The sequence below is a fragment of the Prionailurus bengalensis genome, chromosome F2 (assembly GCF_016509475.1).
Source record: "Prionailurus bengalensis isolate Pbe53 chromosome F2, Fcat_Pben_1.1_paternal_pri, whole genome shotgun sequence".
NCBI lineage: Eukaryota > Metazoa > Chordata > Mammalia > Carnivora > Felidae > Prionailurus > Prionailurus bengalensis.
In genome coordinates this window covers 83,413,070-83,437,914 of record NC_057353.1, presented here as the reverse complement: position 1 = coordinate 83,437,914, position 24,845 = coordinate 83,413,070, and the positions used below count along the sequence as shown (strand labels likewise).

At 51.1% G+C, this 24,845-nt stretch overlaps 1 protein-coding gene across 2 annotated transcripts in view; it reads left to right on the top strand.

Moving 5' to 3' along the window:
* The window catches only part of ARHGAP39 (Rho GTPase activating protein 39), a 110,004-nt gene that overhangs the window by 46,477 nt on the left and 38,682 nt on the right, over positions 1 to 24,845 (top strand). For both annotated transcript variants that reach the window (XM_043602123.1, XM_043602124.1), the window contains exons 2-3: positions 2,347 to 2,512; positions 19,467 to 19,901. In XM_043602123.1, the coding sequence (XP_043458058.1) occupies positions 2,433 to 2,512; positions 19,467 to 19,901 (515 nt within the window). In that variant the 5' untranslated portion in view covers positions 2,347 to 2,432. The remainder of the gene's footprint in view (positions 1 to 2,346; positions 2,513 to 19,466; positions 19,902 to 24,845) is intronic.

Below are 24,845 nucleotides of genomic sequence, written 5' to 3'. Positions count from 1 at the left end.
GCCTCTGCTGGGGAGGGTCAGGGACAGTGTCCCTAGCGATATTCTTGCTCCTCATTCTGCAGGCTTTCTACCGAAACTGAGACATGTACGTACAGAAAAGCGTGAGGGCACAGGCGGGGACACTCTTGAGCTTTCATAAACCAACACTCTCGTAAGTGGAGCCAAGCTGGAAGGCAAATGACACTGCCCTTTGGGCCCCTCCCCTCACTCTCTGGCCTGGAGGTGGCTGCTTCTGACTTCTGACAGCAGAGACTGATTCAGCCTGATTTTGAATGTATTTATGTGAGGGAATCGTACTGTATGCATCTGATTGTGTTTGGCTTTTGTCTTTCACCCTCTGGGAGCTTCACCTGGGTTGTGGGTAGGCTCCTGGAGGAACTTTGAGGGTCTGTTCTACTGTGATGAACATTTGGCAGTTTCTTGTTTTGACCATTGTGATCAGGGCTGCTGGGAACATTGTGTGCAGGTCCGGGTAAGTGTGTGTGTGTGTGTGTGTGTGTGTGTGTGTGTGTGTGTGTGTCCGTGTCCTCTGCCAGCCTTTATCACTGTAAGTGGAAGCTCTTACAGCGGGGTGGGGGCCGGGGTGTACGTGCAGCTCTAGGAAGTACTGCCAGCTGTGGTCCTGAGCAGGCTGACCCATCTCTTGAAGCCCTGATGAGCTGCCTTGCCCTTGCTAGCATGTGATGGGTTTCCTTTCCCATTTTAGCCATTTTGGTAGGTGTACTGGTTATGCTTTTTCATTAGCATTATATTTTAATTAGCCATTGGGCTCTTGATGGCGTAAGCATTTCCCTGGTGACTAATGAGGCTGAGCATACTTCCATGTGTTTATTAGCCACATGGATTTTTTTTTTAATATTTGTTAAAGGGTGCCTGGGTGGCTCAGTCAGTTGAACATCCGACTTAGTTCAAGTCTTCATCTCATGGTTTGTGAGTTTGAACCCGGGCTCTCTGCTGTCAGCTCGAAGCCTGCTTTGGGACTGTCTGTCCCTCCCTCTCTACCCTTCCCCGTGCATGCTTTTCTCAAAAATAAAAAAAAAAATAAACATCAAAGTGTTTGTTCTAGTCCTCGTCCATTTTTCTGTTGGATTATCTGCCTTTTCCTAGGAATTTTGTATATGTCCTGGGACTAGTTAGATTAGATACGCATACGTGTGTCCTGTGTTGTGCATGTTCTCTGTAGCAAATATTTCCCTTTCTGGGCTTGTCTTTTTACTTAATGGTGTGTTGATAAACAGGGGCTCTTAATTTTATTATAGTCAACTCATTAATTTTTCTTTGTGCTTAGTGGTTTTTTTTTTTTTTTTTTAATTTTTTTTTTTTTTCAACGTTTATTTATTTTTTGGGACAGAGAGAGACAGAGCATGAATGGGCGAGGGGCAGAGAGAGAGGGAGACACAGAATCGGAAACAGGCTCCAGGCTCTGAGCCATCAGCCCAGAGCCTGACGCGGGGCTCGAACTCACGGACCGCGAGATCGTGACCTGGCTGAAGTCGGACGCTTAACCGACTGCGCCACCCAGGCGCCCCTGTGCTTAGTGGTTTTTTATGTCTGATTAAGATACCCAAACCTGCTATAAGACTAAAAAACTTCTACATTTTTTTTCTAAAAACCTTATTGTTTTACTTGTAATGTTTAGAACTATAATTCGTCTAGAATGGAGTTTTGTGTATTGGATGAGATAGGGGTCAGGATCCATTTTTTCCCATGGGTGTATCTAGGCACGACAACACCATTTTTTAAAAGTCCACTCTTGGGAGCTTGGGTGGCTCAGTCGATTGAGCACCCAGCTTCAGCTCAAGTCATGATCTCATGGTTTGTGAGTTCAAGCCCCTCGTCAGGCTTGCTGCTGTTGGCACAAGAGTCTGCTTCAGATCCTCTGTCCCCCTCTCTCTCTGCCCCTCCTTCCCTCCCTCTCTCTCTAAAAAATGAATAAATATTTTAAAAAGAAAAGTCCACCCTTTGTCATCAGTCAGGTGATCCTGTGTGACTGTTGCCTGTTCGTGAGCGTTTTCCTGTCTGGGCCATGCCACATGCTTTGTGCACAGCGCTACCACAGCCCCAGGCGGGTGGTGCTGTCCCTGTTGGAAGCCGAGGACATTGTGTCTGAGAGGTGGCAGCAGCTTCCCCAGGGTCAGCTGGCAAGGGGCCTGGGTGCCCTCCTGTGGGCTGGGGTTCAGGGGCCGGGCACAGGGAGTAGAGAAACTACGCTCGGGCCTGGATGTTCCTTACTCTGGCCAGCGCACTGGGCTGTGAGGGGCTGGGCTGGGCTGGGCCGTTTTGGGTTCCCCAAACGCAAAGATGTTTTCCGAGTTTATGTGCTTAGAGGCTTCTGCTCTCTCACAGGGCGGTGCCTTCCTGACTGACAGTGGAGGGAGAGTCCCGATGGTCCTCTGACTTCTGTCCGCCTGGGGTCTCAGGAAAAGACTGCAATGTCCCAGACAAGGGATTATGAATGTGACAGCCATGATGCTGGCGTGCAGGAGCCCCGGATTTCAGGGTCGAGCACAAGGTAAGCGGAAGCCGTCTGTGCGGGCCGAGTCATCAGAGGACTGGTTTTCTTCCTTTCAGAGAAGGACCAGCAGCCAGCGGGCTGCCAGGGCTTTGCTGCCAGGGGTGAGCCCTGCTTTCTTCGGGATTTGATGTGCTCCCTTGGAAGCCCCGCCCCCGGGTTCCTGCTGCAGAGGGAGGGGGCCCAGATGCCCTGCAGGCCAGCGGTGGACCCAACTCCGTGCGCCCCTCCGGGCACCAGTCCACACCAAGGCAGTTCATCGTTTTAATGTTTCTCGTTTTCAGCTTTATTTGTAAATAATCCCACACTTACAGAAAAGTTGCAAGAGCAGAGACGGTGCACTGGATACTTGCACCGCCTTGCCCTTCACCCTGTGGTCTCTGTGCACCCCCTCCCTCGGCGCGGTGCCGTTTTGGGGGGGCATGTGGGGCACGTCTCCCGTCTCCTCTGCCTCGTGGTCCAGCCTTTGGCAGCTGGTTCCTGTCACCCTTCACGGTGCTTCCAGCCCCTCCTGAGACACTCGCCCTACTGGACTTGCTGCTGCTGTGCGGCCCCTTCGCCTTTTATAATCTGGAAGGTTCCCTGCCTTTTGTGACACCGACACTTTTTAAGGCAATAGATGCCCTTTCAAATGGAGTGCTGGTTTGCGTTTGCCGATTTCTTAGTAGATCCCGCACAGCCGTGTCCTGCCGTTCCCAGGGTCTCACCTCTGCAGACACACGGCCACCTACTGCTCCTCCACTCTCCCCTCGCCACCCTGCCCCTCACTGCTTTGGGCGTTCTGCTCATTTCTTACACAGTTCAGTCTTTCCTGGGGTGCGTGCAGAGCGCTGACTTCCCTGCTATGGGGGGGCCTACAGCCGGCACTCTGCACCCCTTGTCCCTGCTCGTGGATTCCTCTGTTCATTCTCAGTACGGACTCAGAAATTCCTTTCTGTTTTACAAGGTCTGTAGTTCGTTCTTGCACTTAATTACTTTGGTGCTTGCATTGTCCCAGATGGGGCCGGTGAGGTTCCTTCTGCTACGGGTCCGTGCCTCTTGGATGCTCCTTCCTTCTGGCTCCAGGCACATCTTGTGCTGCTGCCCCGCCTGCAGGCGGCTGCTTCTCTGAGCAGCCCTGGTTCCTTTCCAGGAAGATGGGTATTGGAGGGCCAGTCTGAGGGCTTGGCATACTCGCGGCTCTGGCACTGTGTTTGCTTCTTGGCCCTTTAAGCAGACAAGAAAATGTGTGTGTGCATCTATGTACACACATTAAAAGTGCTAAGTTCACTCCAGTTCCTCCAGTTCCAGCGCTTTCCCCGAGAGTCTGCTCTTCTCGGCAGCCGCCTGCTCCCAAGAGCATCAGCATGTGTACTCGTTTGCTCGTCTGATAGCCTATCTGCAAACCATTTCGGAATTGCTTCACCTGTTCTGTATGTGTGTGTGTGTGTGTGTGTGTGTGTGTGTGTGTGTGTGTGTGTATACGTATATATACACACACATATAAAACACTCAAAATAAGGTCAGAATTTCTTTGTACTCCACCCCCCATGTGCACTCTACTCAAAAACTGAATGCAGAGTCTAGTCCTGTTCTCCCTTGGATTAGTTCTTTCCCCTTGGTTGTGGTTGTGATGCTCATTGAAATACATTTGGGTTCATTTGTTTCCATTTCCATTGAGTTTTTTCCTTCTCCCTTCTCTCCTGTTGCTTTAATTTTGTTTTGTAAACACATAGACCATTAACGTGGTTCTAAAAGACGAAACTATGCAGCACATACATTCAGAGAAGGACCACTCCTTCCCAGACTTCTGTGCAGGCCTGTGGCCGGTGGTTTTTCTGGTTTACCTCCTGTGTTTGTGAGGATCCCTGGATCACTCTGTGCATGCCCACCATAGTGTTCAGCCAGTCTTGAGTTGCGTATCTTGGCAGCTTCCAATATTGTGCAGTTACAGGGGTGCTGCAGTGCAAAGCCTGTGCTTTGTAATTTTGTGTTGTCAGAGGTATGTCTCCAGGTACATCCAGACGAGGGGCCACAGGGCCATAGATGTGTTGGCCGCTGCATGCCCTCCGTGGAGTCCTGTGTGCTGTGCCCGTCTGCCCACGGCCTCCCTTGGATGGCGCCTGGGGTAGGGCAATGGGTCTCCACTCAACTTGGGTTTTATGTCTAATATCAGGAGAAGTGGAATGTCTCCTTTTCCCATTTTTCTATGGTATTTTTATGGGTTTTTTTTGGTTCAAATCCATATATGAAGGATTAGAGCCCTTTGTAGTTTATATTAAAATATTTAACATTTTTGGGGCGCCTGGGTGGCTCAGTTGGTTGGGCATCCGACTTCAGCTCAGGTCATGATCTCATGGTCTGTGAGTTCGAGCCTCACATCCGGCTCTGTGCTGACAGCTCAGAGCCTGGAGCCTGTTTCGGATTCTGTGTCTCCCTCTCTCTCTGACCCTCCTTAGTTCATGCTCTGTCTCTCTCTGTCTCAAAAATAAATAAACATTAAAGACATTTTTTTAAATATTTAATATTTTCATCAAACGTGTCCCAAAAAACAAAATATTTTTCACTTTATTAATCTTTTCTTTTGGTGCATCTGGACGTTTAGTCACAATTAGAAAATCTTTCCCTTTGTTGAGGTTATGGGGAAAGACAGAGTTTTCTCATGGTGCTGGTATCGTTTTGTTCTTGTGTGTAGAGCTCAGGTCCACTTGGAGCTCATTCTTGTGTTTTGTGAGGTATGGACCTGCCTTTTCCATTCACCAAATGCTGTCCAGTTGTCCAGCACCATTTATTAAAGGCCCTGATCCGCGATGTCTGTGCTTGGCTTCGTAAGTCTGCCTCTGCCCTTCTGCCGGTTCCGTTGACCTCTGCGTGTGTTCTGTATGTCCTGACCTGGCCACATTCTGACCCACAGACCACATGTGCCTGCTCCTCTGAGGCCCACTCTCCTCGCAGCTGACTTCCTGCGGCTCACGTACCTCCTAGGGCGCGGTCAGCACCGGGCAGGACACATAGCAGCCAGCTCTCCCTCCCATGGTGCCTGTGCCGCTGGGTCCCAAGGGCTATCCCTGCACTCAGGGCCCTGAAAGCAGCGTAGATGCCAGATCCCCCCTGCCCCACTGCCGCGTGCCGGCTCCACCAGAAGTTCCTTCGTGGTTGGTGGTTGGCCTGTGGCTTCAGCATCCGTACCTGACACCTAGGGAGCGTTGTCTCCTCCGTCTTCTTCCTCTGAGAATAATCTCTCATCCTTTTCTTTCTGCTGAATCATTTGTCTTAACCTTTCTGATTTGTAGGCTTTCCTTTGTACTCTAGGTATGTGATTGGGTTACACGCATGGAATATTTTGTCTCTGTACTTACTTTTCACGTTATTTGGTTGGTTTTTGATGAACAAACATGTTAAACTCCAATGTCATCTGTCTCACTGGCTTTCTTGTGCCTTCCCGTCTTTTCTGTCTGATTTCATAAACCCTTTCCTGACTGAGGTCTTCAGGCTCTTCTGGATACTTCAAGGTTTGGATTCGTGTGAATCCAACTGGGCTGCTTTCCGTATAGGCAGTTGGCCTAGGTTGTGAATGTCACCTGTCTCCCAAGGGGACAGATCTGTGAGGGGCTTTCTTTTCCATCCATGCGTCTGTGTGCGCACTTGAGCACACAGCCTGCCTTGGCCTCCTGTTGGGCCTTCATATGCCCCCTCCAGCCCTTTTCAAAATGCTTTTGCCTCCTCTTGGTATAAATGATAGTCAGTCTGTCCCCTACCCAGAAAAGATGTCCTGTTGGGATTCTCATTGGCAGCGTATCCAGACCGTAGGCTAATTTGGGGGGAAATGCCGGCTGTGATGTGTTCTGGCCCCTGACAGAGGCCCATCATTCGTTCATTCACCCGTGAAGATCGAGTGCCTTGCTGGACGTGTGCCCAGGACCATGTTCTTGCTGGTGTCTCGGTCCTGTGGCACTGTCTGTCATCTTTGCTTTGTCCCGTCCTTTCCCAAGGTGCTAATGTTCCTGATGTCCTTGGTGCTCAGAGTGCCGGTCCTGCCAGGCACGGGGAGTGGGGCTTGGAGTTGATTCTCATCTGCTCAGTCGCTTCTCCGTTTCATGTGGGGCCTGATTGCACACCGAGGACCGAGAGCTGTGTGGCTCTGCTGTGGCTCTGAGGGAAGGACTGTGGCTGCTGTGGTCGTGGACGAGCAGCCCAGGCTCACACGCTGGTCTCAGTGTGGTGTTGTGTTGACCTGGCGCCTCACCCCGTGGTGGCTCTGGGACAGTGTGAAAGGAGCTGCTGATGCCAGTGCCACTGGGCAGGCTCAGGAATGAGCACGTGCAAGTGTCCTGGGGCCCTGGGTCTTGCCAAGGCAGTTTGCTGGGGCATCCCTTGACCAAGGCCTAGAAGGGAAGACTGTGTGAGGAAGGGCATGCATGCCTCTCCCTGTGCTCATGGGACACAGATGGTCAAAGAGACTCAGGCTGAAGCTACAGGTCTGGAAGAATAGTTGGACATCGTGGTGGGTCCAACAGTATCTGCCCAGGGCACTGTCAGCAGAGCAGACAAGGCCTGTGAGGTTTGAGCCCTGTGCTGTTTCCTCTGGTATGCTTCATTGCCAGTTTTCTTCAATAGGTGTGAGCTTCGTGTTTCCTGAAACGTAGAAATGCACACCGTGTGCAGAGCAGCACCTGGAGGTGGGCAGGGCCGTGTGCTTGCTGCCCTCCCCTTCCCGGGTGGTGCTCGTGCTCTAACCGAGGTTCCGCATGTGCAACCCTTGCTCCTCTGTGAGGGACCACCAGGCCCAGGCCCAGGCCCCAGTTCAGTCACTGGGCCACGACACTGAACAGAGCCCTTGGTCAGGCAATGCAGAGGGGTTTTCCTTTAGGCAGGGCTGTCGGGTGGGGGACTCAGCATCGTCTGGCCCTCCTGCAGGAGGAAGGCAGACGCTGACGGGGCAGCGAGGCCAGTGGAGCGAGGGGACAAGAGGGCATGGCATGCGCAGCCACTTCTTGCTGGGGGACGTTGTGGGCATTCCAGCCCATCCCCTGGTTTTGCTCTTAGGGTGCTGTCTGCATTGATGAATTCACTTAGCAGTGGGAGTGGGTTTGGTGTCTGCCAGGGTCTGGGACGTGGAGTCTTTGTGGCCACACTGGCTACAGGTAGGAAGCAGTGGAATGACAAGGCCGCAGCTACACAAGAGGACGTTGTCCGACGATGGGGCGATGGGAGTTTGGGACAGAGTGTGAATGTGAGGTCTGAGGACAGGCGATATCTCTACTGGGTGCCAACAACCTGTAAAGGGTGGAAGAGGCTGATGTGAACATGGGCGACGTCCCTGCAACGGCAGGCTTTGCGGGCGAGAAGGCGGCACAGAGCAGGGGCAGCACGGGGCGCTGAGGTGGGCAGGCACGCACTGTGCGCAGGACGGGAGGGGGGCTGGTGCCGAGGAGGGCCGATTCAAGGCGGGGGGCATTCAAGGGGCTGGTGGGGGGCAACTAGGAGCTGAGCGCTTACTGATGTCCTGGTACCTGCTCAGGTCGTGGCCAACTCACACTGGAGCCCAGAGGTCAGTCCCGCCCTGTCAGCCTCTGTGCTTGTCTGTCTGGGCAGCACCAGCTGTGACCTGGGAAGCCTCCGCTCCTCCCCACTGCCTTCTGGGGCAAGCACCCCACCATGCGACCCCTGCGTCGACCTGCTAGGCTCCCCTGAAGTGGCAGTCCTTTTTTTCAATGATACACAGTTCACATAAATTAACTTACCCTTCAAAGTGTACAGTGTTTTTAGTACGTTCGAGAAGTTATGCAGCCATCACCACTGTCTGCGTTTTTACGACCCCACCAAGAAACCCCTTTGGCAGCTGACCCCACCCCGCCCCCCGCCCCAGCCCTGGCAACCACTAATCTGCCATCTCCCTATGGATTTTTCTGCTCCTGACGGTTTAAATAAATGGAATCACACAACAGGTAGTCTTTTATGACTGGCCTTTTTTACTCAAAGTAATGTTTTCAAGGTTCATCCACGTCACAGCAGTTTTCGGGGCACATCCTCTCGTGTAGATGCATCCCATGTTGATCCGTTTGTCAGGTGATGGGTATTTGTGTTGTTTCCACATTCTCTCTATTATGACTCACGCTGTGTGAACACTTCTGTGCAGGTTTCTGTTGCTCTTGGGTCAGAGAAATGCCGGGTCATGTGGTAACTTTGTCTTAACTTTCTAGGAGCTGCCAGACTCTGTCAGAGTGGATGTACCATTTTAAGTTCCCACCGGCAGGGTATGAAGGTCACAGTTTCTCCGTATCTTCTCCAATACTTGTCGTTATGGTTTTAAGAAATTACTGTAGCCATTCTACAGTCTCATCGGTGTGGAGTCTCATCGTGGTTGGGTTTGCCCTTCTCTGTTGACTGTTGATGTCAAGCACCATTTTGTGTGCTTGTTGGCTTTTTGTTTATCTTCTTTGGAGAAATGCCCCTTCAGATTTTTTGCCCATTTTTTTAATTGGGCATTTGTCTTGTGAGAGTTCTTTATGCGTTCTGGATACAAGTCCTTTATCAGATACGTGATTTGCAAATGTATTTTCCCATTCCGTGGCTGTCTTTTCACTTTTCTTTTCTTTTCTTTTCTTTTCTTTTCTTTCTTTTTTGGTTTCTTTTTAACATTTATTTATTTTGAGAGACAGAGACAGAGCACGAGTGGGGGAGGGGCAGAGAGCAAGGGAGACACAGAATCCGAAGCAGGCTCCAGGCTCCGAGCTGTCGGCAGAGAGCTTGACGTGGGGCTCGAACCCACGAGCCATGAGATCATGACCTGAGCCGAAGTCAGATGCTCAACAGACTGAGCCCCCAGGCGCCCCTTCACTTTCTTAATGGTATTGTTGGTAGCACAAAAGTTTTAAATTTTGATCAAGTCCAACTTAGCTATTTTTCTTTTGTTGCTCATGTTTTTAGTGTCAGGTCCAAGAATCCATGGCCAAATCCACGGTCATGAAGATTTACCCCTATGTTTTCTTCCAAGATTTATAGCTTTAGCTCTTACGTTTAGGTCTTTGATCCATCTTGAGTTAACTTCCGTGTGTGGTATGAGGTAGGGGTCCAGCTTCCTTTTCTTGCATGTGCAGCACATGCAGCTGTCCCAGCCCCATTTGTTGAAAACACTCCTTTCCCCAGTGAGTGGGTCCCACACTTGTCATAAGAATCTGGAGGGCAGAGAATGTGCTTGGTCACTGTTGTGTCCCTTTCACCTGGTCAGTTGCCTGGCACATACCTGACACTCATTACGTTATTTCAGGAAATACTTATTTGAACACATCATTGTCTGCAAGTGAGTATCTGTAAGAACCGGGGAGGCTGGAAGGGCCCTGTGTGTCGACTTCGTGCGCACCACTCCCAGCACACTGAGGGCGCCACAGGCCAGCTTGCCGCTCCTTTTCACTGACTCACCTCAGATACTACTGCCAGTCTGTCGCCCGCAGTGTTGGGCCTCTTCTGGCAGGGAAGCCCACAGGGGCAGTTGGAGCACAGTTCGTTGTCACATGGCTGGTGACTGCGTGTCCGTGCACCATGCCGGCCCCACGGGCCGAGCGCTGGGCATAGACAGCACCTACTCCAGCAAGGAGGTGGTTATCTCCAGGCCACACAAAGCTCCCTCTCCCCAGCCTGCCTGGCAGGGGTCTGGGTGGGGGAGCTGAGCACCGGCCCAGCCCCAGCTCTGCTGTGTCTCCTCCTTACTCTGTGCAGGGATCCACATCCTATATGCATTCTCTGCCCTCTGGCTCCCCACGGGTCTTGGTTCAATGCTGTACCCCAGGGGTGACCAGAACATTCTTCTGAAAAAGTGGGGTTCTACCCACGCACACACAGGAGTGTGCCAAAAAGGGAACAGATGGTATTCTTTGTTTAGAGAGAGAGTTATAGCCATCAGATTCACTTGAAAGTGTATTTAAAGCAAAAATAAGAGTTGGTCTTGCTTCTTTAGGGCTTAGAATGTTCAGTTCAGCCCTTTGGGAGCTTTTCTGCCAGAACAGTCTTTTGGGGGCTTTTGTGGACGTTGTTCTGGTCAAATCCATCACTGTGAGGCGGGATAGGAGAGCAGCACAGCTGTGTGAGGGGGCAGGGTGCAGGGACCACCGTGGGGTGGCCGCCTGGGGGCGCAAGGGTGCCGCACTTCCTCGCCTCAGGGAGCCCAGCACGCAGCCGACCTTCCATTCCCGCCCTCCAGCAGCCTCTCACCCGCCTGGGGGTCCGTGCCCCATGCCCAACCTGACCTTGGGGCTGGCTCCTGCCTGGCCTTCCAGAAGTCTCCATCCTTGTTCCCTATGAATCAGCTTGAGTGAGATCATATCAGCCCTGCCGAGAGCCATTCTCAGGGTTTCTCTCTTCACTCAAGCAAGACTCAAGCCTCCTGCCCTGGCCCTTCACTCAAGCAAGCTCCTGCCCTGGCCTCCAGGCCTCTGCATCCAGGTGTCTTCTTGGGGGTCCCCCCACTCTGTCCCTTACTTCCTTTCCTGCCTTGGGTGGAGATAGCCCTTGGTCAGCCGGCCTGTCTTCTTTGAAGCATCTGCGGGTCCCTTTCATGCTCTTTGGCCCGCGTGCATGGGTGCCTCTGAGTATAGGATGCCATCCTTTGGTGTCCCAGTATTTGCCAGGTAGCTGAGAGGAGGTGCCTGTGTAAGTGGCTCTGGGGGTGGAGGCACAAGTGGCCGGCTGTCCTGTGAGGAGAGCTTGGCCAGATCAGGAAGCCGAGAGTGGGAAGTGTGAGTTTTCTGGGAGTGCATGTTGTCCCTGGGATGGCTCAAGCTGCCGAGGGTTTCCCAGGTACAGCGACCCAATTCACAGGGTTAGAACGTTGCTGTGTCTACACTGAGGGGAATGGCCAGCTGGCAGCCAGCCGGGTGCTGCAAGCAAGTGAAGGCGGTTGGAGCAGGGGTGAGGGTCTCTGTGCTAGGTCAAGACCTGCCTCATGGCAGGGAAGAGGGCCACTTGGCACACTCATGTCGCGTGGAGAAGCAGGGTTGGCGCAGTCCCGCTCAGTGCCGTGGGGCAGCCGGGGAAGCAGGTTTTCACGTGAGCAGCAAACCGGTGGTTGTGGTGGAGGATGGTCCTGGAGGGGGCAGACCGGGAGATGATGAGGGGACTCCTGCCCCATCTTCCACAGCCGCTGGCCTTGAGGGGTGGCTGCGGCCCGGACGGCACAGCCTGCAGGCCTGCCTCCTGTCCTCACAGTTCCGGGACATTCTCTCCCAGCCTTTGTCCCCAGGACACTCTGTTCTTCCTCACACAGGATGACTGACATGTGGTGGGTGGGGGTCGCAGGAGACCGCAGAGTCCGTCCCCCGAGAGCAGCCCAGTTTGACCGCGGGCGCAAGGAGGAGGAGAGCTGCAGCTTACCCAGACAGTGGACTCCTCCCTGCGCTGGGCTCTCAAGATGTCCCTGTTGGGTGCGGCGACCCACAGCAAAGCAGCGATTCCCTGAAGGGGGTCCTCGGGGTTCTGTAAGTCAGCGGCAGGGTTACCAGCCTGTACGTTGGGTGTGAAAAGTTTGTCGACGGGAGCGTGGGATTGGATGCGGGGTAGGCCATGTGCTCGTGTAGGGTGTCGAGGGCGAGCTGCACTGAAGGGGCACCTCCTCGCTCTGGCCCTCTGTGGGGCAACTGAGGGATGTCTGTGGACAGGAGGGACACCTAGACCTGGGCTTCTTTGTGGGGCAGCTAAGGGACGTCTGTGGAGAGGAGAGACCTCTCCACTCTGGGCTCTCTGTGAGGCAGCTAAGGGACATCTTTGGGGAGGAGGGACACCTAATCTCTGGGTTCTCTATGGGGCAGCTGAGGGACGTCTGTGGATAGGAGGGTGATGGGAGGCCTGGGAAGCACGCTGAGCATGTTGAAGCATCCCGTGGACAGCAAGGTGAGGGCAGGTGTGGACCCTGTGGAGACGTCGCACTGTGGGGCCAGATTTATTCCCGTAGTGCTGAGCAGTCCTGTTGCAGGCACAGAGAGGGAGCGCAGAGAAGTCAGAGTCAGAGGACAGACATCTAGGGAAACAGAGCATCCGGAGTGAGACTGGCAGGGAGAGGCCCATGAAAGATGCCTATACTGGAATCATCAGTTACAGAATCGCCGAGTTTCCAGAACCGTGAGGAACTTGCACGTGTGAGTGGAGAACGAAAGACCCCGAGGAACGAACGACACTGGAGAAGGACCAGCAGCTTTAACACAGCTGAAGAGAGAACGAATGAAGTAGGAAGAGGGACTGAGGGGGCAATCTGGCGTGGCAGGCAAGATGGAGCGGGATGTGCAGGCTCCACGACACGAGTGAGGGCCCCGTGGGGCCCAGAAGGAGGCAGAGCATTGGGAGGTTTGCTTCAAAATGTGGACACGGAGAGTTTTCCAGAATTGTTTAAAGATGCCAACCTTCAGATCCAGGAGTCCCCCAGATCCTGCGTTTCACTAATTGAAAGTGAACTTGCACCTGAATATATGTCATAGTGAGTTATTTGTTCTGTTTATTTGCCAAATCGTTAACATCGTCTACAAAGACAGTTCCGTTACATTACACACAAATGACAAGAGGGCTCTTCCTTGTTTATTCCCAGGTGAATCTATAGTAAATTGTTAGAGTCAATAGGAAAATTGAGGAAGATTACTTATAAAAGTAATATACAGAAGCACCTGGGGGGCTCAGTTGGTTTAGCGTCTGGCTCTTGATTTTGGCTCAGGTCACGATCTCATGGTTCACGAGTTTGAGTTCCGCATCAGGCTCCGTGTTGACAGTGCAGAGCCTGCTTGGGATTCTCTCTCTCTCCCCACCACTCTCTCTGCCCCTCCCTCACTTGCAGTCTCTCTCTCAAAATAAATTAAAAAACAATTTTTTTTAATTTTTTTTAACGTTTTTTTTTTTTTTTAATTTATTTTTGAGACAGAGAGAGACAGAGCATGAACGGGGGAGGGTCAGAGAGAGGGAGACACAGAATCTGAAATAGGCTCCAGGCTCTGAGCCGTCAGCACAGAGCCTGACGCGGGGCTCGAACTCACGGACCACGAGATCGTGACCTGAGCCGAAGTCGACCGCTTAACCGACTGAGCCACCCAGGCGCCCCCCAAAAAAATTTTTAAGTAATGTACAAAATGTGTTTCTGTACACCATCACCAATCAGAAAATTACAAATTTAACAATGTAAAAGTTGGACACTACCAGCAGGTGAGGGTGAGGAGCAAGCAGCATTGCTGGGCACACTTCAGAGGGGAGCAAGTCGGGGTCCTCCGGACAGTTGGTGTGCATTCCTGGGACCCAGCGTCTTACCTCTGCAGGCTTCTGCAGCCCCTGCGCAGGGCTCATGGGTGAGGATGTGCACAGCAGAGCTGTGAAACATAATCCCAGATGGCAAACCACTCAGATGTTAAAAACATGTGACCTAGATACCTGACTGGCTGAAGTCCACCTGAGTGGACTCTTGATCTCGGGATTGTGAGTTTGAGCCCCACGTTGGGTATAGAGATTACTTAAACAAAGAAACCGACAGACAAACGTAAAAACACACGCACACAGGGGCGCCTGGGTGGCTCAGTCGGTTAAGCGTCTGACTTTGGCTCAGGTCATGATCTCACAGTCCATGAGTTCGAGCCCCGCGTCGGGCTCTGTGGTGACAGCTCGGAGCCTGGAGCCTGCTTCAGATTCTGTGTCTCCTTCCCTCTCTGCCCCTCTCCTGCTCATACTCTGTCTCTCTCTGTCTCTCAAAAATAAATAAAAACATTAAAAAAAACACATGCACACACACAAAACCGTGTGACAGCTTCTGGCAGTGCAGCACTGTGCGCTTGGGCGGGCTGCAGCCAGGTAGACGGTGTCAATGGGTTTCGGTTGCAAGTGAAAGAAACGAGACACACAAAAAATAGTTTTATTGCGTGAATGTGTGATTAAAAAATAGACACACCTCAAAAAAATTTGTTTAGGGTTATCTTCAAAGATGTTTGGACTATAAAAGCAAGGAAAACGGTTGCCTTAAAACTCAGGATCGTGGTGTCCTCGGGGCAAACAGGTGTGATGTGGCTGTGTCTTGGATGCTGCCTCGTTTTATTTGTTGGTGAGTGATAGCGACACCAGTGTTGAATCATAATTGCTCATTAAACTTATCTCTGTGTTTTGTACATTTGTCTGTATATGTTATATGTCCCGATTTTGTTTTTAAAAAGAACGTGCTCCGCAAAACAATTAACGTGTTTCATCACATCAATAAAAGGACAAGAACCGTATGATCCTCTCAATAGATGCAGGGAAAGCATTTGACAAAATACAGCATCCTTTCTTGATAAAAATCTCAAGAAAGTAGGGATAGAAGGAGCATACCTCAAGATCATAAAAGCCATATGCGAACGACCCAATGCTAATATCATCCTCAATGGGGGAAAAACTGAGAGCTTTCTCCCTAAGGTCAGGAACAAGACAGGGATGTCCACTCTCACCACTGTTACTCAACATAGTATTGGAAGTCTTAGCCTCTGCAGTCAGATAACACAAAGAAATAAAAGGCATCCAAATCACCCAGGAGGAGGTCAAACTTTCACTCTTCACAGATGACATGACACTCTATATGGAAAACCCAAAAGATTCCACCAAAAAACTTCTAGAATTGAGCCATGAATCTAGCAAAGTTGCAGGGTATAAAATCAACGCACAGAAATCGCTTGCACTCCTGTACACCAACAATGAAGCGACTGAAAGAGAAATCAAGGAATCAATCCCATTTACAGTTGCACCAAAAACCATAAAGTATCTAGGAATAAATCTAAGCAAAGAGGTGAAAAATCCATATGCTGAAAACTATAGAAAGCTTATGAAAGACATTGAAGAAGACACAATAAAATGGAGAAAGATTCCATGCTCCTGGGTAGGAAGAACAAATACTGTTAAAATGTCAATACTACCCAAAGCAATCTACATAGTCAATGCAATCCCTATCAAAATAGCACCAGCATTCTTCACAGAGCTAGAACAAACAATCCTAAGATTTGTATGGCACCAGAAAAGACCCCGAATAGCCAAAGCAATCTTCAGCAGGAAAACCAAAGCAGGAGGCATCACAATCCCAGACTTCAAGCTATACTACAAAGCTGTCGTCATTAATACAGTATGGTACTGGCACAAGAACAGACACTCAGATCAATGAAACAGAATAGAGAACCCAGAAATGGACCCACAAACGTATGGCCAACTAATCTTTGGCAAAGCAGGAAAGAATATCCGATGGAATAAAGACAGTCTCTTCAGCAAGTGGTGCTGGGAAAACTGGACAGCACATGCAGAAGAATGAATCTGGACCACTTTCTTACACCAGACACAAAAATAAACTCAAAATGGATGAAAGGCCTAAATGTAAGGAAGCCATTACATCCTCGAAGAGAAAACAGGCAAAAACTTCTTTGATCTTGCTCGCAGCAACTTCTTACTCAACACGTCTCTGGAGGCAAGGGAAACAGAAGCATAAATGAACTACTGGGACCTCATCAAGATAAAAACCTTCTGCACAGCAAAGGAAACAGTCAGCAAAACTAAAAGGCAACCGACAGAATGGGAGAAGATATTTGCAAATGACATATCAGATAAAGGGTTAGTATCCAAAATCTATAAAGAACTTATCGAACTCAACACCCAAAAAGCAAATAATCCAGTGAAGAAACGGGCAAAAGACATGAATAGACACATCTCCAAAGAAGACATCCAGATGGCCAACCGACACATGAAAAAATGCTTATCATCACTCATCATCAGGGAAATACAAATCAAAACCACAATGAGATACCACCTTATACCTGTCAGAATGGCTAACATTAACAACTCAGGCAACAACAGATGTTGGTGAGGATGCAGAGAAAGAGGATCTCTTTTGCACTGTTGGTGGGAATGCAAGCTGGTGCAGCCGCTCTGGAAAACAGTCTGGAGGTTCCTCAAAAAACTAAAAATAGAACTACCCCACGACCCAGCAATTGCACTACTAGGCATTTATCCAAGGGATACAGGTGTGCTGTTTCGAAGGGACACATGCACCCCATGTTTACAGCAGCACTATCGACAAGAGGCAAAGTATGGAAAGAGCCCAAATGTCCATCGATGGATGAATGGATAAAGAAGATGGGGTTCATATATACGATGGAGTATTACTCGGCAAACAAAAAGAATGAAATCTTGCCATTGGCAACTACGTGGATGGAACTGGAGGTTATTATGGTAAGTGAAATTAGAGAAAGACAAAAACCATATGACTTCACTCATATGAGGACTTTAAGAGACAAAACAGAGGAACATAAGGGAAGGAAAACAAAAATAATATAAAAACAGGGAAGGGGACAAAGCATAAGAGACTCATAAGTATGGAGAAGAAACTGAGGGTTACTGGAGGCGTTGTGGGAGGGGGGATGGGCTAAATGGTAAGGGGCATTAAGGAATCTATTCCTGACATCATGCTGCACTATATGCTAACTAATTTGGATGTAAATTTTTAAAAATAAAAAATAAAAGACAATAAAAAGAACATGCAATTTACAATAGTGTGTATGTATGAAGCCTAGGAATAAATCTGATGAAAGATGTGCACATCCTTTAAGGGAGACCTGGATGAGTGGGTACACGGTTTGGGTGGAAGGCACGTCTAACCCTCCTGCGGTGGACCCAGCAGAGGTGCCGACAGGCTGATTCGAGGGTTTGTGGGCAAGAGGAAGGGCCAGGAATAGGCAAGACACACCTGAAGAGGAAGCAGGGACCTCAGCAGTGCAGACTGTCCACAGCTGTCGTGGTGAGGACACCAGGGTGCTGGTCAGATTCACACTGACCCACAGAGCCAGCCGCACACTCAGACGCGGGTCCGTCATGGAGGGAAGGGTGCCGTGTGCAGTAGGAAGATCACCAGAACCCGGCCCTGCAGACACCTTGCAAGACATCCAGACTGCAAAAGTAAATGTCTGTTGTTTGTGTGCTGCCCACTCCGCCGTGTTCTGTTATAGCACCCTCCGTGGCCAAGATGGTTTCAAAACAAAAAGTTAAAAATTTGAAAGTGAAACGGGGTGATCAGTCGTAGAGGCCCCACTGGCCTCCCTTGGAGGTGAGGTGCAGCCTGTGGGCCCCGTGAGAAGGGGGTGGCCCCATGCTGTGGGTTCAGACTCACCCAGCCATCTACTGGCGTCCCCTTTCCCTGGAGCAGCAGTCTGGGCTCAATCCCCCTGGCACCTCCTGGCACCCACAGAACGGATGGGTCCTCCTCCATCGTCCAGATGGCTGCTCTTTATCCTTCTCTTGAGACAGAACTGCGCACACCATGGCCTCACCACCTTCCCTGTCTGCTCCTGGCTTCCCTCTGCTGTTCAGGTGAGGTGAAGTCAGGTCAGGAGGGCTGTCCGCTTGCTCCCCGCCCCCCTTTCTCTCATGAGCCCTGCTGCTTACACCTTGCCCGCACCATCTGGCCCTTCTGTGGAGACCCACGAGCTGGTCCCGCATCTGGCCCCGCCGTGCTCCCTTCTCTCTCTGCCCGCCCTCCTCCCTGCCCCCCTCCAGCTCTCCGCCTCCTGCCTCTGAGGCAGTGACATCCTCGTGTGCCCCACAGCGGCGCCCCATCCCTTCCTCGCAGACTGGCTCCACACTGTGCTGTGCCGGGCACCCCACACCCAGGTGCTGGCTGAGATGGGGACCCAGGACCCACCTGGCCCTCCCCACTGGCTTCCGGAAGCATCTGCTGACCCTGAAAGAGGCCACAGAGCCTCAGTGCTGCTGGGAGTACACAGTAAGTTATGTGGCTCACGCTCCTCCCAGTACGGGGAGTCCAGTCCTGAGAGAGCGAGCCCCCCCGTGCTCCCAGCTGGAGGCCTCCAACTACCCCAGCAGTAATGAGGGTTGTGCCCATCACAGGGTTCTGGAGCAGTGGAAAGACAGACACAGAACCTCCACATGGCAGAGAGGTCTGTGGCATTTAAAGGGTTATTAATTGGTGTGAAAACTGGAAGCAGAATAAAAATGTGCCAGATGTCAGCCAGACACAGCCTGATATCACACATACAGGCATTAAAATTGCCTTATTCATGGGGCACCAGGGTGGTTCAGTCGGTTGAGTGTCCAACTCTTGATTTCAACTCAGGTCATGATCTCGGGGTCATGGGATTGAGCCCTGTGTCAGATTCTCTGCTGAACGTGAAGCCTGCTTGGGATTCTCTCTCTCCCTCTGCTCCTCTCCCCTGCTTGAGTTCTATCTCTCTCTCTCTTCTCTCTCTCTCTCTCTCTCTCTCTCTCTCTCTCTCTCTCCAAAATAAAAAATAACAATAAAATGTCCTTGTTCTGAATAGCTTCAGTTTGCATACCTTGTTTTCCAAGTCCTCTTTTGCATTAAAAAACTTAGCAGGATGAAAGCTGTATCCTTGGGGTGGGTGGGGGCACCCTGGGGGCCCCTGGAGGAAATGGCTCCAGAACACCAAGGCACATCCCAGCTGGGCCCACTATAGAGACAAGGGTGTCCACTCCTGCTGCAGGCGGATGGACGGACTGAGAGCAGCCAGGCTGTGTCCAGGTTCCTCCGAGGCCAGCTTGGCACAAGACTCCCCAGAGGGCTCCTGGGGGCTGGACAGTAGTGAGCATGTGGAAAATCTGGAGTGGGACGTCAGTTTGGCTTGGGTTTCTTGTATAAGTGATAGGATTTCTTGTATTTGGGAGCCAGTGGTGTGAGAAGGGGTCTGATACTGGGTGCGAGGGTCTACAGACCACCCCCGCCCCCTGCCATTGGGTGGACCACACAGCAGCTGGACTGTGCTGTAGCTGGGGAAACAGGGGGCACCGCTTGAGGTGCAGTGGGCCTGGGGTTGGAGGCAGCCCTCTTCTCCACTCCAACCTCCCTGTCCTGGGCCAGGCTGCAGGAGCCCCTTGAGCCCTGAGGCCGGGACCCCCCTCTAGCCAGGCTGCAGGAACCCCTTGTCCACGGAAGCCAGCGTACCCCGCTGACACCCCTTTCGCTCTTTCTCAGGCTGGAGTGGGTGGAGATCATCGAGCCGCGCACCCGAGAGCGCATGTATGCCAACCTGGTCACGGGCGAGTGCGTGTGGGACCCTCCTGCCGGCGTCCGCATCAAGCGCACCAGCGAGAACCAGTGGTGGGAACTGTTTGACCCCAACACTTCCCGCTTCTACTACTACAACGCCAGCACTCAGCGCACCGTGTGGCACCGGCCGCAGGACTGTGACATCATCCCCCTGGCCAAGCTGCAGACCCTGAAGCAGAACACTGAGTCACCCCGCGCCTCGGCGGAGAACAGCCCCGGGCGGGGCAGCAGCGTCAGCCACGAGGGCAGCACCAGCTCCTCCCTGGAGCCCGAGCTGGACGCCGGCGAGAAGGTGCAGGAGCCTTTGGGGAGGGCCAGCCGGCAGGCCGCTTTCGGGGCTCTGAAGGAAGAGAGCAGCAGGTGAGGCGGGTGGGTGGCCAGACCCTCAAGTGCCAGGTGGGGCCTGAACCTCATGCAAGCAGCTGCCTGCACCAGCTGCCACCCTTGCCCCCAGAATGCTCTCGTCTCCGTTTGGCAAGAGCCTCTGCTGGGGATGAGGAGGGCCAAGGTCTGTCCCCTGCTGGGCGGCCTCTGGAGGGATGGGGGCTGCCACGCTTGTCTTTTCCAGACAGGGTTGTCAGGAGGCATTGGGCTGGGGGTCTTCTGGCTAATGACTGTGAGATCATTGGGTTCTGTCCACTGTGGGAAGCATGAATATGGCATCAGCACCCCCCAGATGTGCCCTGTATCCCAGGTGCCCCACACCCCAGGGCCCACACCCAGCAGGCGCTGCTCCAAGCCTGGAACTCAGGGAGCCAAGTGCAGAAGGCATGGTTGGTCAGGAAGATGATGGGACGGTGTGTGCCCTGGTGACAATGAGGTGACAAACCAGGGAGGATGTAGGGATGCGATATTGGCCTTGGAGGCCAGGCAGGGACAGGGAGGTAGCAATGGGGCAGGCAGGGCCAAAGGCCGGGCAGGCTGCTTCCACTCAAGGACAGTGGAAACCACAAAGTGACCAAACGTGGTTTATGCCTCAAGGTCCATGTTGCTCCTGTGGAAAGGATGTCCAAGGGGCCAAGGGTGGAAACAGGGCTGGTTGGCAGCCATCGGCAGGAACTGGACATTCCATTCCTTTGTGGCATGGTCAGGTGGGTGTGCTAGCAGATTTGGGGTGCTCTTTGGGGCCGGACAGCTAGCTGTGGTGCTCCTACGTGGCTGGGGAAGATGGGGCACGTACAGGGGTCAGACCAGTGTGGATGCTGGCGCTGGGGGGCAGAAATTTCCTTCTTTCCTCCCAGGATTCTTCCAGCTGGGTTAGGAATTAAATTGACAGAAGATAGATTAACGGGAGAAAAAATAAAGTTTTATTTGGTGCACACAGAGGTCCAGTAATGAAATTGAGACCCCAGGAAATGACCAAGGCAGTAGTTCTTACATATTTTAGGCAAAGAGACAATAAATTTGTGAGGAATTGATAGGCTAAAACAGACTTTTGCAGGGTGCGTGAGTGGCTCTGTTGGTTAAGCGTCAGTTAAGCATCTGACTCTTGTTCTTGGCTCGGGTCATGATCTTACGGTTGGTGAGTTCAAGCCCCACGTCAGGCTCTATGCTGACAGCTCAGAGCCTGGAGCTTCGGATTCTGTGTCTCCCTCTCTCTCTCTGCCCCTCCCCTACTCACACTCTGTCTCTCTCCCACTCTCAAAATAAATAAGTAAACATAGAAAGAGAAAGAGAGAGAAAGAGAAAAAGAAAAAGAAAAAGAAAAAGAAAAAGAAAAAGAAAAAGAGATCTTTGGGAGCTTTGCCAGTGAGGAATTCTAAGCACAACGTGAGCTGGGGTAGTGGATTAGTGAAAACACCAACAAGGTCTATTTCTCCAGCTTTCACAGGTATGAAGCCCATATCTCTGGTGATAAGGGTGTCTTTTTACTTCTTTTTTTTAAATTTTTTTAACGTTTATTTATTTTTGAGACAGAGAGAGACAGAGCATGAACAGGGGAGGGGCAGAGAGAGAGGGAGACACAGAATCTGAAACAGGCTCCAGGCTCTGAGCTGTCAGCACAGAGCCTGACGCGGGGCTTGAACTCACGGACCGCGAGATCATGACCTGAGCCGAAGTCGGACGCTTAACTGACCGAGCCACCCAGGCGCCTCTCTTTTTACTTCTTAGTACAGGGAGGGCATTTTTCATGTGGGAGGTTTACTTCCTGCTCTCAGGAGACAGAGGTGTGTCTGATGACCTTGCACCGGGGTTTCTCAAGTACCTTCGGTGCAAAAATAATAATCAGTTTGCCATCGTGGTACATTTTGAGGTGGCCTGCCCTGGGCCCCTGCATTGGACACACCAGAGGTCAGAGGCCGAAGAGGCAGTGGCCAGGTGGCATGAGGAGGTTCAGAGGGGCTTTTGGGGGTTGTCCCCAGAAAGTGGCGCTTCTGCTGGTGAGGTTGAGGAACCCCAGGGATGAGCACTGTGGAGAAAGCAGATGGGTGCGTGGGCTCCACCTCTGGCTCCCTATGAGGCCCACGCTGTGCAGCAGCCCAAAGGCCTGCCTGAGCTCTCTCCGACCCAGCAGCTCCAGCAGCCTCTGGGCTCATCAGATAAAGTCTCACTTTTATTGGATTGTGGTGCTTTTGAACTCTTTATCCTATTGGTTGCTGACTCATCTCTGTAATTAGGTGGACAGATTGGATTCTTTTTAGGATTCTGTTCACAAATGTGTCTGTCACCCACACTCTGGGCACCGACTGGAGAAGCGGGCCACCCTTCTCTGCCCTGCACCCTGCTACCTGGGGGCCGGAGTATCCTTTCCAAGTTCCTTGGTTGTTCTGTGGGGTTGTGGGGTTACTGGGTCAGTGTGGGGCCAGGATTTCTACAAGAAGCCCTCTTTGATTTGGAGTACAACTGTGTTGAGTTTATGGATCAGTTTAGGGGAAATGGGTGTCTCCATTGTCTTGTCTTCTCCCACGTTAAGATGGTATGTGTTACACTTCTCTCCACAAAGGGCTTGCATGTTTTTTAAGGTTTATTTCCAGGTGCTTTATCTATTTTATATTTCTTGTTTCTTTGTTTTTTGAGATGTTTATTTATTTTTGAGAGAGAGTGAGAGTGGGGTAGGGGCAGAGAGGGGCGGGGGCAGAGGATCCAAAGTGGGCTCTGTGCCGACAGCATCAAGCCTGATGTGGGGCTCGAACTCGTGAACCACAAGATTGCGACCCGAGCTGAGTCGGATGCTCAACCGCCGAGCCACCCAGGTGCCCCTACGTTTCTTTTTAAAGTCCTGCTTGGGGTGCCTCCATGGCTCAGTCCGTTAAGGATCTGACTCTTGATTTTGGCTCAGGTCGTGATCTCATGGTTCGTGACATTGAGCCCCATGTCAGGCTCTGTGCTGATAGCACGGAGCCTGCTTGGGATTCTCTCTCCCTCTGCCCCTCCTGGACAGTTGCACGTACACTTGTTCTCTCTCTCTCTCTCTCTCTCTCTCTCTCTCTCTCTCTCTCTCAAAATAAATAAACTTAAAAAGTAAAAATAAAAAAAGTCCTGTCTTCTCCTCATTCCTGGTGCATGCACACAGATTGTTATATATCAGTCTTATTTCTGGGCTCTTGCTGATCTAACACCAGGCCTGGCCTTGTCCCAGCGCTCAGGCTGCATACCTATACCTGTAATGCTGTGACACTGTCAGGCACAGCGTCAGGTTCTTTACTGTGAGTCACACTTTACTGTCAGGCACACTGTCAGGTTCTTTACTGTGAGTGGATGTACCATTTTATCAAGTATTCTTTTTGAGTCTATTGATATCAGTGTTACAGGTTGAACTGTGTCTTCCCCCAAGAGATATGTTGAAGTCCTAACCCCCAGGACCCCAGGATGGGCCCTTATTTGGAAATAGGTCTCTTCAGATGTAGTTAGTAGAGTTGTGATGACGTCACATTGGAGGAGGGTGGGCCTTAGGTAGGACCCGTGTCCTAGTGAGAACAGAGACACGAGGAGAACACCCTTGGCAATGGAGCCAGAGACAGACGGATGCATCTACGAGCCAGGGGACGCCCAGGGTTGCCAGCACCACCAGGAGCCAGAGAAAGGCTGGGAGTGGTCAGAAGGAACCAGCCCTGCCCACAGCTAGAGCTTGGACTTTCAGCCTCCGGAACTGGGAGAGAATGACTTTCTGTTGTTTTAAGCTGCCAGTTTGCTGCGCTTTGTCACAGCGGGCCCGGGACCCAGCCGCAGTCAGCATTTAATTCTATGTTTCTTGCATTCCTAGAATACCCGGTCTGTGTCATTTTCAAAATAGATTCAGATTGCTAATATTTTTTTGAGGCTTTTTTCCTGTGTTGATAGGTAAAACTGGCCTGTACTTTCCTTCTTGTGTGTTTGGGAGAGTGTCCTCTGAAACGCCCTGCTTCCAGGTTGTCTGGCTGCACACTTACACACCACCTGGGGCTGTGGCTGTGTGAATACGTTTTTAACTACTGATTCAGTGTCTTGAATATGCACAGGAATATGCAGGTTTTTTGACATCTCAAATCCAATTTTATAAAGTGGTTTTTTTTTTATATTTGAGAGAGAGAGGGCGCAAGTGAGCGAGGAGGTGGGGGGGTGCAGAGAGAGAGAGAGAGAGAGAGAGAGAGAGAGAGAATGAGAACATCATGCAGGCTCCACACTGTAAGTGTAGAGGCCAGTGTGGGGTTTAAACCCATGAACCTTGAGATCATGACCTGAGCCAAAATCAAGAGTCAGACACTTAACTGACAGAGCCACTCAGGTGTCCCCAATGGTAGATCTTTTCTGACTTAAATTTTTTTTTAAGTAATCTCTACACCCAACATGAGACTCAATTTCATGACCCCAAGATTAAGAATTGCACACATCACTGACTGAGCCAGCCAGGCGCCCAAAATATTTTCTGATTTTAATTAAGATTTCTTCCTTGACTTGTTCATAACTTACAAATGTCTTAATTTTCAAAACTATAGGGTTTTTTTTCCATTCTTGTTCTTTATTGCCAACTTAATTTCATTTTGGTCAGAAACCATGGTTTTTGTTTTTATTTTTGTTTTTGAGACTTGCTGTGGCTTAAATCCTGAATTTTTGTAAATGATTTTACAAAATTTCAAAATAATTTCAAAAATATTTTCTTTTCCGTTCGTTAGGTCTAGGGTTCGTTAGATCAAGTCTGTTGTTTGTGTTGTTGTTGTTGTTTAAGTTTATTTATTTATTTTGAGTGATAGGGGCAGAGAGGGAAGGAGAGAGAGAGAGAGAGAGAGAGAGAGAGAGAGAGAGAATCCCAAGCAGGCTCTGCAGTGTCAGCACAGAGCCAGATGCGGGGCTTGAACCCACCAACCATGAGATCATGACCTGAGC